The sequence below is a fragment of the Ictalurus punctatus genome, chromosome 11, assembly GCF_001660625.3.
Source record: "Ictalurus punctatus breed USDA103 chromosome 11, Coco_2.0, whole genome shotgun sequence".
In the NCBI taxonomy this organism is placed as follows: Eukaryota; Metazoa; Chordata; class Actinopteri; order Siluriformes; family Ictaluridae; genus Ictalurus; species Ictalurus punctatus.
Genome location: NC_030426.2, coordinates 16,923,370 through 16,939,025, shown reverse-complemented (window position 1 = coordinate 16,939,025; position 15,656 = coordinate 16,923,370). Strand labels below are relative to the sequence as shown.

General features: G+C 40.5%; 1 protein-coding gene across 6 annotated transcripts; it reads right to left on the bottom strand.

Moving 5' to 3' along the window:
• Positions 1-3,850: 3,850 nt before the first annotated feature.
• On the bottom strand, positions 3,851-15,643 carry cep63 (centrosomal protein 63). Of its 6 annotated transcripts, none has more exons than XM_017480369.3 (15): positions 15,515-15,643; positions 15,001-15,186; positions 14,729-14,906; positions 12,668-12,763; positions 11,134-11,256; positions 10,109-10,222; positions 9,678-9,875; positions 7,983-8,128; positions 7,582-7,725; positions 7,386-7,488; positions 7,087-7,284; positions 6,926-7,012; positions 6,605-6,801; positions 5,004-5,307; positions 3,851-4,885 (listed from the first exon to the last, which is right to left on the bottom strand). In XM_017480369.3, the coding sequence occupies exons 2-15, from the start codon at positions 15,054-15,056 to the stop codon at positions 4,706-4,708; spliced, it is 2,124 nt and encodes a 707-aa protein (XP_017335858.1). In that variant the 5' UTR covers positions 15,057-15,186; positions 15,515-15,643; the 3' UTR covers positions 3,851-4,705. The 6 variants fall into 6 exon arrangements, with proteins under 6 accessions (XP_017335858.1, XP_017335860.1, XP_017335861.1 ...); XM_017480371.3 differs by having other exon boundaries at positions 9,714-9,875; XM_017480372.3 differs by having other exon boundaries at positions 14,813-14,906.
• Between the last annotated feature and the right edge of the window lie 13 nt (positions 15,644-15,656).

Genomic DNA, 15,656 nt, shown 5'->3' with positions numbered 1-15,656 from the left:
CTAAAAATATAACCAGTAAAGCTTTTGCAACATGCCGTTAGCAGTCGACAACCATATTTATAATGACACTGTCGAGAAACAGACTCGTTTTAAGCAGCTTTGTGAACTGTGAATTTATGGAATGAGGAAAACCCGGTGAGAAAAACAATCCGGCATGCCACAACGAGCAAAGATTCGGCAGGCATCTGGTTTGAGATATGACCCTGTTTGCTTTGGCTGGAATCCTCAAATGTCCCACTGAGCCTCAGAATTCTCTTCCCTTCACAACGCTGGACATTTTACGAAAAGCATGGACTTTCCAAGCTCTGCCAGTTCACCATATCATCAGTGCTTTTCTCTTGTGTTTATGCATGTTGTGAGGGAACAGCTCTTTGCAAGACTTTGTCATAACTACATATATCTATATCTCATTTTTGGATAGACACAGGTCTACCTGATTTGGAACATCAGGATGTTAGGAAATAGTTGGAATGCCTATTTCCTTCTGCAGGCTATCTGATGAGAGAGAAAGCCCAGTGCTACATAATATTCTCATAGGAGCTATGCTTCATCCAGCACTCTAGCCGTTATCCTCCATGATTAACTGTGCTTGGGTGATTAGTCAAGTATGTAGCCTTTGCACAACACAATTTGCTTCACAAGGCAGTATTGTATGCTGGTATGCAGCTTTTATTGCTCCTTGAATACTTCTTCGTTCCTCAGTTTGACAAAGTATGCCCTGTACAAACATTTCCACGCAATCAAACCACATTTGATTTGTGAAAGCGTGTTTTGGAACGTGTTCACCATAATCTACAGTTGTTTTGAATGCCAGGTAACCACAGGCAAGTTTGGCAAAGAGTGTGTATGTGTAAATGCATGTGTGACTGCACATGAAGTGATTAAAGAGGATTGTTGTTATTTGGCAGGATCAATGTTTAGGCATTGCGAGGAAGGGAGTTGACACCAGGAGCAGAAACAATGGACTTGCGCACTGTACAATGGAACATGTCCGTCTGTACAGGCGAGGAGACAGATGTGAAAATTCTTAATCCAGCTGTGCTCCGACAACGCCTTAGACATGTTTAGTAAAAAGAATGAAGGTCAAATCCAATGAAGCGCACATGTGACACATCAGCACTGATGAGTGTGAAGCACATCTGTTATAAATACATTGCTCCCGGTCACACTTCTCCTTTTGCTACTGATAGTTCTGACTAAGTGACTAAACAGTCCGGTTACAATTCCTTGCTTACAAAAGATCTGGACAAGCAAGTAATATGACAGAATGGTTATAACAATTTAGTGTTAATGATTAGTTTATGGCTATAAATAAGACAAAGTCCTAATGTTTTGTTTCATAGAGGTTCATTGATTAACATGATCATTAACCCTTTTGCCTAGTGCCATAGACTCTGAACATGGTGAGAACAAACACATACAGCTTTGTTCAGTCATTTTTAAACATTATGATTTTGTCATTTACTTTTTTGTAAACAGACAACAAATTTTTTGCTTAGCGGCAAACCAGCCAACGTGCAGTAACAACACAATGCCACATGAATTTCAGAAGAAAATAAGATAAAATACACTATATAATGGGAAAGAAGAAATAGCATACAAGTGTATAATATGCCATTCTTACTGCAAAACAGGAGATGTAGTCAGTTTGTTAAATCAGACCACATATAAATAAAATGGTGAGAATCCATGAAGACTTACATTACCCCGTTTCCGGCCTAATATTTCAATTATGTAGCTAGTCGGTAGTCCGATGAACTGCCTTCAGGTAAATAATTTACGTAAGCTTTATGTAATTGGATAAACCGCAACATCTGCTACAGAAGCCACAAAAGGTTTGTGTTTAGAAAACCAGAGTGTGTAAATTATAGCCTGTTTTTTCATACGTTGATGGGCTCTGATACAGTATCCCCCCCCCCCCCCCCAAGTACTCAGTTCAGTCCGTCGAAATACTTGCTGGGTCTGCATGTGGACCGCGGTCCACTAGTTCATGACCCCGGGATTGGAGACTTGTTTTGTGTTAACAACAGTACATTCCTGCTCCCACTAAAACACAGCTGGCTGCAGGTTCATGCTAATCTTTGTCACTATAAACTGCACAACATACTGCAAATAAAGAGTTCTTCAGTCGAAGTATTTGATCTATACATATTCCCATTTAAATACATTGCATTCCTCAGTGAGAGTGTTAGCAACTGGTGATTTAGGGTAAAGCAACTGCACAAATTGAGAAGTTATGGCCATAATCCTGGCGCCCTCTATTGAGGGAACAGTAAAAGTCCTCAAAAGGTAAAGTCTGATTTTTCATATATGGCAAATTTAAATGTACATCATCTAAAACGTCACAATCCAAAAGAATAGGCCACATAATTTTGACCCGAATGTGTGTCTGGAAACCGAGCCTAGAAAATTTGTTATAATAAATCTGTCTGAATTTGAAAACAGATGGTATTTATTACAAATAATTTTCCAAACATTCCTTGAAATAAAGCAGTTGAAATGCCACGGCACTAAAGGTTAAATCCTGATAGTATCCATTCTTGGTCAGCTCTTCATTCCGATGTCACTTAAATATCTGCGCAACTCATTATGTCTTTAAAATAATGCTGCAAATCAAAAATGTTTCACTTTTTGCTTGAGAGACGGCGTCAATGGCTAAGCTGCCAAATTCCTCAACATTGTTTGTTGGGCCTCACGGCTGTGGTAGCCTGGGTTACCAAATACCATTCGGAAAAGTGTTGGACTAAAGCCTAGCTAAACATACTTCCAGCACTTGGTAATCTTAGGAAATGAAGACTGAAGAGCAACAAAAAAGGGGGGAAAAAACCAGATCCATCAGATCCATCATATCTGGGATAATTTTACCCTCTTTCACTTCTCATTATCGCTAAAGGAGCTTCTCATAAAATGCCCATCGTGCATCACTGCTTCAATAAAATATCACTCTTTACCATGTGCATCACATCAGTAATGGCCCTTCTGGCCACATCGCACGTGCACAATCCCACACGGGTGCCATCAACATATCCAAACTGGTCTCATGATGTATGGTATTGTTTGGGGCAATAAGACAGCTCTGGCATAGCTACTTCATTCTTAGGGTGAAGCTCAGTTAAATGACTAAGATTACATAGTTTGGCAGAATTGTTGAGAGACAGAAAGGACATTAAACAGAGGTGGAGGTCTGTGACATGCACTATTGACATGTGATACACAAATGTGTCACATAGTTTACTTTCCCAAAGGACTTGTTTCAGTTTTACAACAGTACATGCCTGTACTGCAAGTATTAAAAGTCTTCCAAAGGAAAGTGGGGCCTGCAAATGCATGTTCAATTCTAGGTATAAATATTATAGAGTACACCATTTAATGCCTGATCCAACCATGTTACATCTCTCGACTGATTCTGAGGTCATGAAAAGGGCGACCCCCCCCAAAAAAAAAATGTAATGTGCATTGTTGAGGGTGCATTAGTTAGAAAAATGTCTACAAATAACCTTAGTATTTTACTTTGACAACAGAATGTCCATAGCGTTTCCAAAATGCCTTTAGATTTGGAAAGAAATGCTTTGCACTTCGTACTTTTGGCAGGTGTTTTGGCCACCGGCAACATTTTTAATACATTCTCCTATTTTCAGGGAAAGTGCTTTATCTTGCCTTTTGCGCTTTTTCCAAGGACAAAATGGAATTAACTGCTACAGATATTTTATATTTAGTAACTAGCTGACCTCTAATGGTGTAACCGTTAACAATGGTCACCCAGTGGTGAACAGTTATTATGATTCATTTCAGAGAATATATTTGTCCAATAGATTTCTTATAGAAAATCAAAGAGAACATATTGAGCATATTCAATAAATAAAAGCTTTTATTTTGCACTTTTCTTCATTGATGGTGGACCACTAGTAACCCACATGCTGCACAATGAACAGTTACAGTAATTGTGAATTGCTGTTTTTGCACTTTGTTCAGTACCCCGTGTGGCTCAGAGTGACTGAGACAGCAGCATGTGCAAGTGTGTGTATTTGTTATCAGCTGGACATCTCTGCTTTACAGCACTGCCCGATGATGCGGCCCCTCAGAACACATGTAATAGTTCGTGTGCAGACCTTGTTTCTCCCAAAAGCACACAGTGACATGGAGGATGAATCATTCACATAAACACATCTACTCCTATAAACACACTGTCAAAACAAACTCATTTAATTCACTCCAAACAGCCTCTTCACTAAATAAGAAACCGTAAAAAATGTTCCACATAAATTTGTCAGTCGTATACATAAATATGACAGAGAGAGCGCGTGAGAGAGAAAATGACAAAAAGTGAACAAAGAAAGGGATGAAGGCATGGAAATCCATCATTCTAAAGTTCTAAATAATAAAAGGTGAGACTACAGTGAGGACACAAAATCAGTGGTCAGAGGTTAAAGGTCATAATGGAGGTCCATGTCCAGGTCATTCACTAGTGCAATAGCTACAGAGGCATTGTAAGCTTCAGTGCTGTGTGTGTGACTGCACAAGTTACCAAACAGCCAGCAGTCAAAATGCGGTCCCAATCGATTTGGCTTTTTTTGTGGCAGTGATCATAGTTACTGACAATGATTTTCATCTCCATGCCACCGAATACAAATAAACTTCCTTAGCTGAATCTTAAAAGGCACTTTGTGTGTGTGTCTGTGTGTGTGTTCTGTCTGTCTGCATGGAGTCAGTGTGGGTTGCGGGGGCTGCTGTCTTTGGCTAGGTACTTGCGAACAGTCTTGGCATTCTCCTGCCTCATGCTATGGATGTGGAAGTCCAGTCGCTGCAGCAGCTCTTGAGAACGCTGTGTCTCTTCCTCCACAAAATGAGAAGTGACAGAGCCTGCTGGAGAACCTATACAATGCTCCTACACACCACAGAAAGAGAGAGAAAGAATGACCAAATCTTCCTCAGTCATATGTGCATTACAGTTTATGTGTAAGCCTTTAGCTCAGTAGCAGAGTCTATGATTGTCTATGATTTACCAAAGGTAGTGTGTCTCCAGCAAGACCCAAGCCCTGTGCTCCTTCATCTTCAGCTGCAGCACTCAGCAGAGACACTATCTTTTGGGTTTTACTTGCTGAGGATGATGAGGATCTGGAAGAGGAAGCGGAGAGTGTTGGGGACATGGCAGGTCTGCTCTCCTGTGATTGGCCATCGGGTCGGTGGGAGGAGTAGGAGGAGGATGACAGGTCTTCCAGTCGCTTGAGGAGTGTCTGGATCTGAAGCTCATAGTGCGAGGAGCTCTCCTGCAAGCGACTCTTCATGGCCTTCAGCTCCTCCTCACACCTGTAACATAGAACAACTAGAGGAAGTGACACTAGTATACTCTGAAGAGAGGACTGGAACAAGGCTACAGGCCGATATGTGGGTAATCGGTTAGATTATAAATTGCAATATCCAATAAGCACAACATTATTGTCTGCAGTAGAAGCAATCTGACTATTGGATTTGGTCTGGTATTTATGGCTGTGTTGCATTTTTTTTTTTTTAACCATTTAACATAGGAAGTAGGGTTTGTTGGGAGGAAAGCAGCTCATTGTTTTCAATGTACTTGCAGTTTGCCTTACAGACAGCAGAGGGCCCTGAAAATGACTTCATTAAGTTTAGAAATTCATTTATTTTAGTTATTTATTTTTAATTCTTCACCATTGATATGGAGTCATAAAGCCTTCAATATACAGAATTATAGACACGCTGTGGTTTTTTTTGGTCTTATTAACTTGGAGAAAAAGAGTGGCTGGTGAGGGACATTTTTGTGGACATTCCACAGTACCAAACTTAACTATTAAGAGACAAACAGTAAATCATGTCATTCTCCAATCAGTAAACAATGTTCGTGGTGGTATAAGAGGAGTAAAACACTTTAGGATGTGCCGTATTATCCGTCATTAAACATTCTTCTATAACAGCACACCATGTTGTATATGGCGCTGTGTACCTTGTTGATAAAGGTGTAGCTGGTAAAGATCCACTGATGTAAACACAGACTTAGGGCATGTCTAATGTTCCTTTCGTCTGGCTTTCTGTTTATACCAAAAGGAGCAGGTCAGGAAATTTTACCTGTCAACTAGATTTAAAGATGATAATACAGGGAAACTTTCTGTATCTGAAAGTACCAAAAGTATTTGTGAAAGCTCCCAATTCTACGAATGCCAATATATATCCTTCAACCATCCTGCCAAAGACCACAAATGATATAAAACATTGTCAGATTTGAACAGTGATTTAAAATAGTGAATATGTTTTTAAAAACAACAGCTTGATTATCTGTTTTGAGTTTATAGGTATTTTTCCCCTATTTGAGTAGCCAAGAGTCTGGTCTAATCAGACTAGAAATGACCAGCTCAGATGAGCCCCACTGAGTGGGCAGATTTGCTTATAAGGACTGTGTTCTACCCTCTTTTGGTTGATATTTGAATGATAAGAAACGCAATGCATCTCAAAGCTGGATTTAATATTGCATTTTTTGGACTAATATATGTTACAGACATATATACATAATAAAAATGAAAATCAGTCATTGTTCAGAAATATGTTATACTAGTATTACTAATAAGGCTGCACATTGGTTTGTGTTGAGTACCTGTCATGGGTGTGCACATTCTTGCTGTGGCTCTGCAGCAATGCTCTCTCGTACTTGTCCTGCCAGGTCTGGTTGCTAGCCTCCATACGAGCACGGACCTCTGCCAGATCCTGCCTAAGCTGCTGATTCTCTTGCTCCAGGCTGTTCAGGGAGGATACATAGCTGTCCCTCAGATTCACCAGTTCCCCATCTGTCCTCTGAGAGAGAGAGAGAGAGAAAACGAGAAGAGTATGAACAAGCCTTAGAGACAAATGTTCAAAATAAGAAGGAATGAGATAAACAGCATTATTTTGATTTCAGAGTTCAGATGGTAGTATGCACCTTCGGGGACCGTGACTCAACTCTCTCCAGCAGGTCATTCAGGTGCTGATTCTCTAGCTTTAGAGTTTCCAGTTGTACCTGCGTCATCTGCAACAGGCATTGAATGTGTCTCAGTTTTTGCATGACTTTAGTCAGAGCTCTTTTGCCTGAAAGGGCTGTACCTTGAGTTCTGCTGCTCGCCGCTCTGCCCGCTCTACCTCAGCCCGCAACTGGCGCTCTGCACTGGAGGCGGAGCCTGTAATTGTGGCAATGGTGATGTCACGCTGGTGGAGTTCACTCGTGAGCTGTGACACCTCTTTCCTCATGGCCTCTACCTCAGCACAACGAGTCTGCTCAGCCTGCTGGAGCTCCTCACGTAGCTACACAAAGTAGTACAAAAGTAAATCATATCCATGATGGTAAAACAACAAAATATTAGCACTAATGTGAAATATCCAGTGTCACACTGTTCTTTATTCACCCGCTTGACTTCAGTCATAGAGTGACCATGCTCCTCTTCCAGTTTTCTCCATTCCTGCTCTCTTTTACTTGCTTCTGCTTTCTGCCTCCGCATGCTTTCAAGCCTGTCAAAAAGCAGGAACTAGCAATACAGCCACCTCTCAAATGGCACAACATACACAAGGAACCCTACTGATTAGAAAAATTCAAAAACTCGCTTTTCTCTGAGTCGGGTGACCTCGGCTTTCAGGTGTGCCTCACAGGTTTGAGAACAGTGAAGCTTGATGACGACGTTCTCCAGTTCCTGTCTGATAGACGCCAGGCCTGGAGAACTCCGAGAGGCCAGACACTCCTCCAGAGACCTGTAGTTATAAAAAGGACAATTATAATTGATGTATTAGTTATTACGACAGTTTTTTCCTCAGTAAGCTTAAAGGGGAGTGTAATGAAAAGATCCTCAGTATTTGTTTGTTTGGCCGTCATGGGTTTCATCCAAACTATGATATGTTGCCATTGTGTTGCCTTTGACATTATATAAATACATTTTTTAAACCCTTCCAATAGATTTAAATTAAAAAAAAATGTTCCTCCCAAACAGCAGCACACCAATACTGTGTACCTGATGACATGTTCCTTTGCCTGCAGCGCCTGGTTAAGGCAAGCCACCTCGTTGCGCAGCTGCTGTTGCTGCAGGTCTGAGCTCCTCACAAATTGATCCTGAGCATCCAGTGTAGCTCTCAGCTCCTCCCGCTCATCACTCAGAACCTAAATCGGAGACGAACCATACAAAGCACTCTTCATTCCCCAACTGCTCATTCAATGTATTACTGAAGCAAGCAAGCAAGCTAGCTAGCTACAGGGTATTCTATCATACCAAAACTATTCTCACGTACCAACACTGCATTAGCAGCCATCAATAATCACTGCATATTAGCACAAGCTGCACCAATACCATGGTTTCCGAATGAGTTTTGCTACTGCATTTAAATGTAATTATTTATCTTCACAAATTCCCAAATGGTCTACTACTCATTATATACACTGATCAGTCAGAACATTAAAACCAATGAACGGTGACGGGAATAACACTGACCATCTCATCAGAATAGCAACTGTCAAGGGGTGGGATATATTAGGCTCTGGGCAATGTTCTGCTGGGAACCCTTGGGTCCTGGCATTCATGTAGACACATACTACCTGCCTAAACATTATTGCAGACCAAGTACAACCCTTTCATGGCAACGGTATTCCCCAATGGCAGTATCCTCTTTCAGCAGGACAATGTGCCCTGCCACAATGCAAAAACTGTTCAGGAATGGTTTGAGAACCATGACGAGCTTAAGGTGTTGACTTGTCCTCTAAATTCCCCAGATCTAAATCCAATCATCTGTGGGATGTGCTGGACAAACAAGTCCAAACCATGGAGGCCCCACCTCTCAACTTACAGGACTTAAAGGATCTGCTGTTAACGTCTTGGTATCAGATACCACAGTACACCTTCAGAGGTCTTGCGGAGTCCATGCCTTGACAGGTCAGAGCTGTTTTGGAAGCACACGGAGGACCTACAAGATAATAGGCCGGTGGTGGTTTTAATGTTATTGCTGATCAATGTATGTACACAACAGTGTTTCCGCCAAATTATTTTGGTGCCGGCTAACGTGTCCGGGAACGATAATATTTACAGGGCAAACTGTAAAACAATCCATTCATCTCATTTCAGTGTTTATTTTGCACTGTAACATTTTGGACTGTGCATAGTATATGTGATTGTTGGGGTGGGTCCATGGTCGAGCATCAGCTATGGATGGAGAGGAGGTGGGACAAACTGGCAGGTAACGTGTGTGTTGGATTAACCCGAGTTTACTTGTGTGTGTGTGTGTGTGTGTGTGTGTATGTGTGTGTTCGTGCTTTCAGTGCCTTCCATTATGAATGCGCGAGTGAGAGATGGGGGGGGGGGGGGGGGGGGGTAGGATCAGACAGTGCGCACAACTGCGAACATATTTTGTCTAACGTATGTCTACGTCGTGTTTAGATTTTTACTGGACATTGTGTCCGACAGTTTTTGATTTTATAGGACATTTTGAATTTGCAACGGTAACCAACCGGTATTTACCGGCTAACAGAAACTCTGGTAAACTGCATACTCGTGGTGAATGAAGATTTGTTTATTATGGACACTGCTAAAAATAGGAATTTGTATAAATATTAATATAAAGTGATGAATACTGGTGTACCCAGGTGCTATTATCAAAGTAGTAATGGATACCAATATTGGTGCATCTCTTGCATAATCCTTGACTCTGTCTGGCTCTACCTGGCCTGAAGCATGAGCTGCAGCACGGCAGCTGACCTGCTGTTCTCTGCGAGAGTCTCCCAGTTCGTCCTGCAACAGCCGTAATCTCTCCAGCTCCAGCTCTTGTGCATGTAGGGAGTCTTGCGCCCGTTGCAGTTGTGCCCGCAGGCGCTGCATCTCCCCCTGTTCCTGCAGCCGTGCCGCACCATGACACTGATACTGGAGAGAGGAAGCACACACTCAACCAGGATTCAGTCACTATCATGCTATTCGTGTTGATAACTTAGACGATCATTAATTGCTCCATGTCTCTGGATATCTAACCACATGTAAGGTCATTAACACCTGACTGCCTGGCTCAAGAATATGAACTTCCATTAAAAACAGAAATATTAGCGCTTAAATCAGAGACGAATATGCTGGGTGAGTGCTTTGTCCATTTTTAACTCTACCCGCATTTGAGTGAACTGCTCTGCCAGGGTCTTCCTCTGGGCCTCTAATGAAGCAACCTGCCTCTGATACTGCAACCGCTGCTGCTCCCACTCCGCTGAGCGCTGACGGAACTCCTGCAAAAACACACGCAGAACATCTAACAAAAAGATCTGGGACAGGACGTGGACATAAAGCTACTGTGCACAAGCAACCTGGTTTTCCGGGTGTGACCATACTTTAAAGTCATGCTGCACTTCATAAAACATGGTTATTAATTTAAAAAATCTTTTAGATTAATTAATTACAGTGTGCAGGCTGCTCAAGTATGAGACCTGTCACAGCAGTGGCTCTGCTTAATCTTTTTATGAAAAAGGTACATTTTTGAATACATTTTTTTTTCTAGCTAAACTGTTACTAAAGAGATGACTGGCATGTGCTCTTATATAATCAAATAAAAGAGTCTCACATAGTCTAATCTGAAATATGTATCGGGATCTCCATTCAGGGTGTGTTACACCTCACACCCAATGTTCCCAGAATAGACTGCGGAGCCAATGTGATACTGACATGGATAAAGTGGTTACTGGTGATAAATGAATAATGACCTTCACTTTCTGATTATAATAACTTAAGTGAGAGCTTTGGCCACATTTCCTGTTTTGTTGTTGTACCCATGGGCACATTCCAAAATCTAGTGGAAAGCCTTCCCAGAACAGTGGAGGTTATTATAACAGCAAAAGGGGAGTAAATCTGGAATGGGATGTTCAACAAGTACATAGGAGTGTGATTGGTCAGGTGTCTGCACACTTTTGGCCATATACAGTATCTTGGTGGAATTTAAATTACAAATGCATTTCAAATAGCTTAAGTTTACAGTTCATCAGTCATCAATCTATAATTGTTAAAATGATAACATAAGATACCAAAAGGGAACATGTGTATATTCCAGCCCGAGGTGATGAATGAAAAGCACACTATCATTGCAAAGACTGGACAATGCTGATTGCATCCCCTAATTAAAGTAAAGGAATGATCAATGAAGTACCTCCAGCTTGCTGTTCAGATGCAAAACCTCACTCTTGTCCTCCTCTCGGCTTCGAGCTCCCTCTCGCACCTCCTTTAGCTGTTTGCGCTGAAGTTTCTCATAGCTGCGCTTCAACTTGGACAACTAAAAGAAGTGTTGAACAAGTGTTTGTAACGTTTGTAACGGCCTAACAGACACAATTCCTGTTTTGTTTCTTTTGCTCAAGTAATAAACACATCTCCAACTTGATCTGAATTGAGGAGTTGTACTGCATATACTGCAGACGTATACTTATGTTGTAGATTTATATTGCAGACTATGCCTTATTCTGTCTCAGCAAAGTATAGCACTTGCACAAATATGCAGCTACGAGGAGTATAAATGCTGTAAACACACATTCGTGGCAGGTGTTTGGATGCTGTTTTTGGACACACTTCAAATCAGTACGGACAAAGTATGATCTAGCCGGGCTGGACAAATCGAATTCATGAGCTAGTTCACTGAGCAATTCAAATCTCCAGTGTGCTTACTAGAGGCCGACTGATTGATTGGTTTTTCCCAATCGTTTTTCCTGGTTGCGTCCACAGCAGGAGCGGCTGAGAAGGGTCCTCGGTCATTATAAAGTACGAGAGTGAACTCTAGAGGTGAAATAAAAACTATGACGGACCAATTTTGTTGTTATTTAAAGTGTTTTTTGATTCATTTTGGATGTCTCTATTTTTATTTGCTATTTGGAGTGCTACTTTTGGGTTCAGTTTGGATGTACATCTATTTAATATTTATTAATAATTAATATACATTCATATTTATTTCATTTTAAAAAAGTACAGTTCATTTTCATGGTACAGTTTATTTGTGTAATAAAGTTCAGCAATATTTTACTTTGAGAGTTATGGTTTCATTCAGTATCAATTTTAAAAACTATCAGTTGATTAATTGGTAATGGGCAGGTACTGCCCAACTTAGTTGTCGGTATCTGTTAAAAATCCACCTTTAAAAGGTCTAAAACCTAAAACCCTTTCCATATCAATCAGACCATCAAAATTTTACAATAAAGTCTGCAGTGAACACTGGAATCATAGGCCCAGTGAGAGAATTTGTTCTAGTGTTTACACAAAATGCTGTGAAAAACAAAAAACATCCACTGCAGCAGTTCTTTGGACAGAAATGCCTTGTTAATGAGAGAGGTCTGGTTCGAGCTGACGAGGAAGACGCAGTATCTCAAATAACCACTCTTTATAACCGTGGGGAGGAGAAAAGCATCTCAGACTGCACAGCACGTTGAAACTCAAGGCAGGCGGGCTAAAACAAGCAGAAGACCTCAAGACTGGTGAGATCCCATTACATCCCATTCTGATGCTTGATATGAACATTATCTGAAGCTCTTCATCTGTATCTTCATAGTTTTATGTATTGAGCAATTGAATAACTATATAAATGAGTAGGTGTACAGGTGTTCCTATTAAAGTGGCCAGTAAGTCTATGTAGATGCTGAGTCTCAACAGCTAGCCTCAGTTTAACATTCATTGAGGGATGTGATCTTGAAATGGCTTACCTCTTCTTTCAAATGCTGCAGCTGCCCTTCATACTTTGTGACCAGTTCCTGTTTCCCAGCCTGCATCTCATCGAGCTGCTTCCCAAGCACTTGGACCTGAAGTGTGGTTGAAGGGCATCGTAAAGCAAGGGAATAAGGTATGATTACAGAAAGAATTACCCTATGAAACAAGCATGTTAGCTTCAACATAACCTTTATAAATGTGGTATGAGCTTTATGTCTTGAATTATTAATTCCACGTACTCACGCAATGCTGTTAATATCCATTATAATAATATAATCATTAGACTCCACTACTAATGACTGAAGCCTGCATTATATCATGCTTGTGTATGTGGCATCCCAATACTCAACAAAATTTATTTATTAATGCCTACAAGGAAATAAGAATGACCCCGCACAATAAATAAACAATAAGACAACAATCAATACGAACAGATTTCAATGCTGATGACACACAACCTCACTTCGGGTTATTTTGCAGATTAGTGGCATTACTGATGTTTGAACTAAGGCAGGTGAATATTCAGGTTCCAGTAGAAGTTCTAACCTCGAGAGCTTGATAGTTTTTTTTTTTAACTGATGTTCCCATCACACGGTTATCATAAGCACAGACATGGTGAGAGGAATTAGGAACTAAATCCTGCTGGCCATGCAGGTAAGAGCTTTTCCTGTCAGGCAGCCACGTGCTGTGGAGATTCACCTGCATGAACCCCTTCTCCACTACCAGACTTAACTGCTGGAAGCCAGAGTCCTGAAGCTGCAGCAACGAGACAACAGCCTCTCTCATTCTGAGCATCTGCCGGGGTAAAGGCAGAGCATCAGGCCAGGACACAGTCTGACAGACCAAGGTTTAGGAGTATAGTAAACCCCAAAGCCAAATTTCTACAGGGGTTATTCAGTGCAACATTGCACACCAGAGTAAAAAATTGCAATATATCTACAGGAAATAAATTAGCCAGTCACTACTTACTCTCTTTTAAACACTCCGAGTCCTGTATATAATTTAAAGGAAAACTCCACCCTAAAACACATCAAATATCTTTATATTGAAATATTTGTTATGTGTTTTGTTACTTGGGTACTGGTACTTTTGTCACTCTGGTATTTGTTGGTTGTTGCTGTATTTTCATTATTGTTTGTCTACAACGTAGGGCTGAGTGATAAATAGATATAATATAGATACGGTGATCAACGATTTTGCAATACACTTTTCGGAGTTATTTTTGGTATGTTGATGTATTTTAATAATTCAACATTAAATGGTAATGCATAAATGCCGATGATTTTATGTAATTTTTAATTTTTTAAAGAACTTAATATTCTTGAACTTTCTAGGCATTGTCATCAGAGTTTAACCTTTTTTTTTTGTTTTGCGGACAGTCTGTTAGCTAAATTATATATTGTGATATATATCGTGTATCGTAGAAATGTCCTCAAATATCGTGATAACATATTTTCGTCATATCACCCAGCCTTACTCCCGCACTGACATCACAGGGGGACATTGCTAATGCAATCATAATGGTGTTCAACAGAAAAAAAAAAAAAATAGACAATCTCAGACAGCAAATGTTTGATTCACAGTTCTTAAACGCAAGGTAAGAACTGCAATTGCAAACGCAAAATGACACAGTTGCACAGAGTTACTGCAGAAGCTTGACTCATCTACGAGACGATGCAGATGGTGGTTTTAGTGTGAAATTTCAAGTTTTGGACCCTGAGCTCTCTGAACAAAGTGTGCAGAAGAAGAGGTGAGAGATAAAGCGAGGAGGTAAATCCCACCGGCACCAACACCACAATCATCATCAGACAGTTGAATGGCATTGTGAAAAAAGTGAAAGTAGACCAACATGTCAACGAAAGGAGTTTAAACAAAAAAAAAAAGTCAACTCATAATTTCATAAAAAAATAAGTATTGGGTGCCATTAAAGACAAGCTCTTAATTACAGCTATAGATATGCAAACCATTAAGGGTGGATTTTTCCTTTAATCAGTATGTTCCTCTTATAGCTGCATTAGCGAGCCACTATATGTTGGGTTTGGTAACTCATTCAGCACCTCCAAGTTCCTCTTGTCCAGCAGATCTTTAGCTGACTGGAGCTCGTCCTGACCATTACGCAATCGCAGCTCCAAGGCTCGTACCTCTGTCTCCCACTCGCTGCGCTTGTGATTCACCATGATGTCGATCTGCTTCATGAGCTCCTGGAGTTCAGGCTCACAGGATGTCAGGACAGAGCTGAGGATAACATGAAATCATCAAATCACACATACGATCAACTGACTGAAGTACGAGGGTGATTCACAAAACAGCTTGGATTTAAGGGTCTTACATATCTGTTAGATACCTGACATCATGAGCACGAAGAGATCCCAAAAACGCATCCATTTGGTGGTCAGAGATATTCTGACGACATCCTCATGAGAACCTTGAGTTATGCGTATGAAACCATGATGATCATCATCATCTCGAAGACATTCACACTAGTTCCTCAAGAAGAAGAAGAGCTCTAAACTCGCTGTGAATACATTCATAGGTGCAGACGAAAACAAAAATACAGTTTCTCAGATACGGGCAGGAAGTTAACAAGAACACTGATATAATACGAACAGGTATTAAATTGTTAAATGATATAAGAAACTAATCACTACTTAACGCACGCGGTGTAATATTAGCTATATACAAGGTTTTAATGAACTGACGTTAGCTAGAAGAGTTTAGCAAACTTCTTACCAAACTACATAACACAATTTAAATAACTACTTATAAACTACAGCATTAATGTTAGTTATAGGTGAGCTATAGCAACAGTCATACTATAAAAAAAAAAAAGTTTAACGACTTACATTTACAACCATGTTTAAATAAAGTCAGATTGGACTTTGTTTTAGCTCTAGGACCGCTTGAGCTTTGCAGCAGCTGAAGACTACGGTTAGGCGCAAAGCACTGTGGGTAATTTGTATTCTATTTTTAGCTAGCTAGCTTAGC

Coding starts and splice junctions, on each gene's coding strand:
- cep63 (XM_017480369.3), bottom strand. CDS start 15,056: ATGGATGCGTTTTTGGGATCTCTTCGTGCTCATGATGTCAGGTATCTA. Junction 14,907..15,000: donor GTCAGGTATCTAACAGATAT/GTAAGACCCTTA, acceptor TGTTATCCTCAG/CTCTGTCCTGACATCCTGTG. Junction 9,876..10,108: donor AGCAGTTCACTCAAATGCGG/GTAGAGTTAAAA, acceptor TCCTCTCTCCAG/TATCAGTGTCATGGTGCGGC.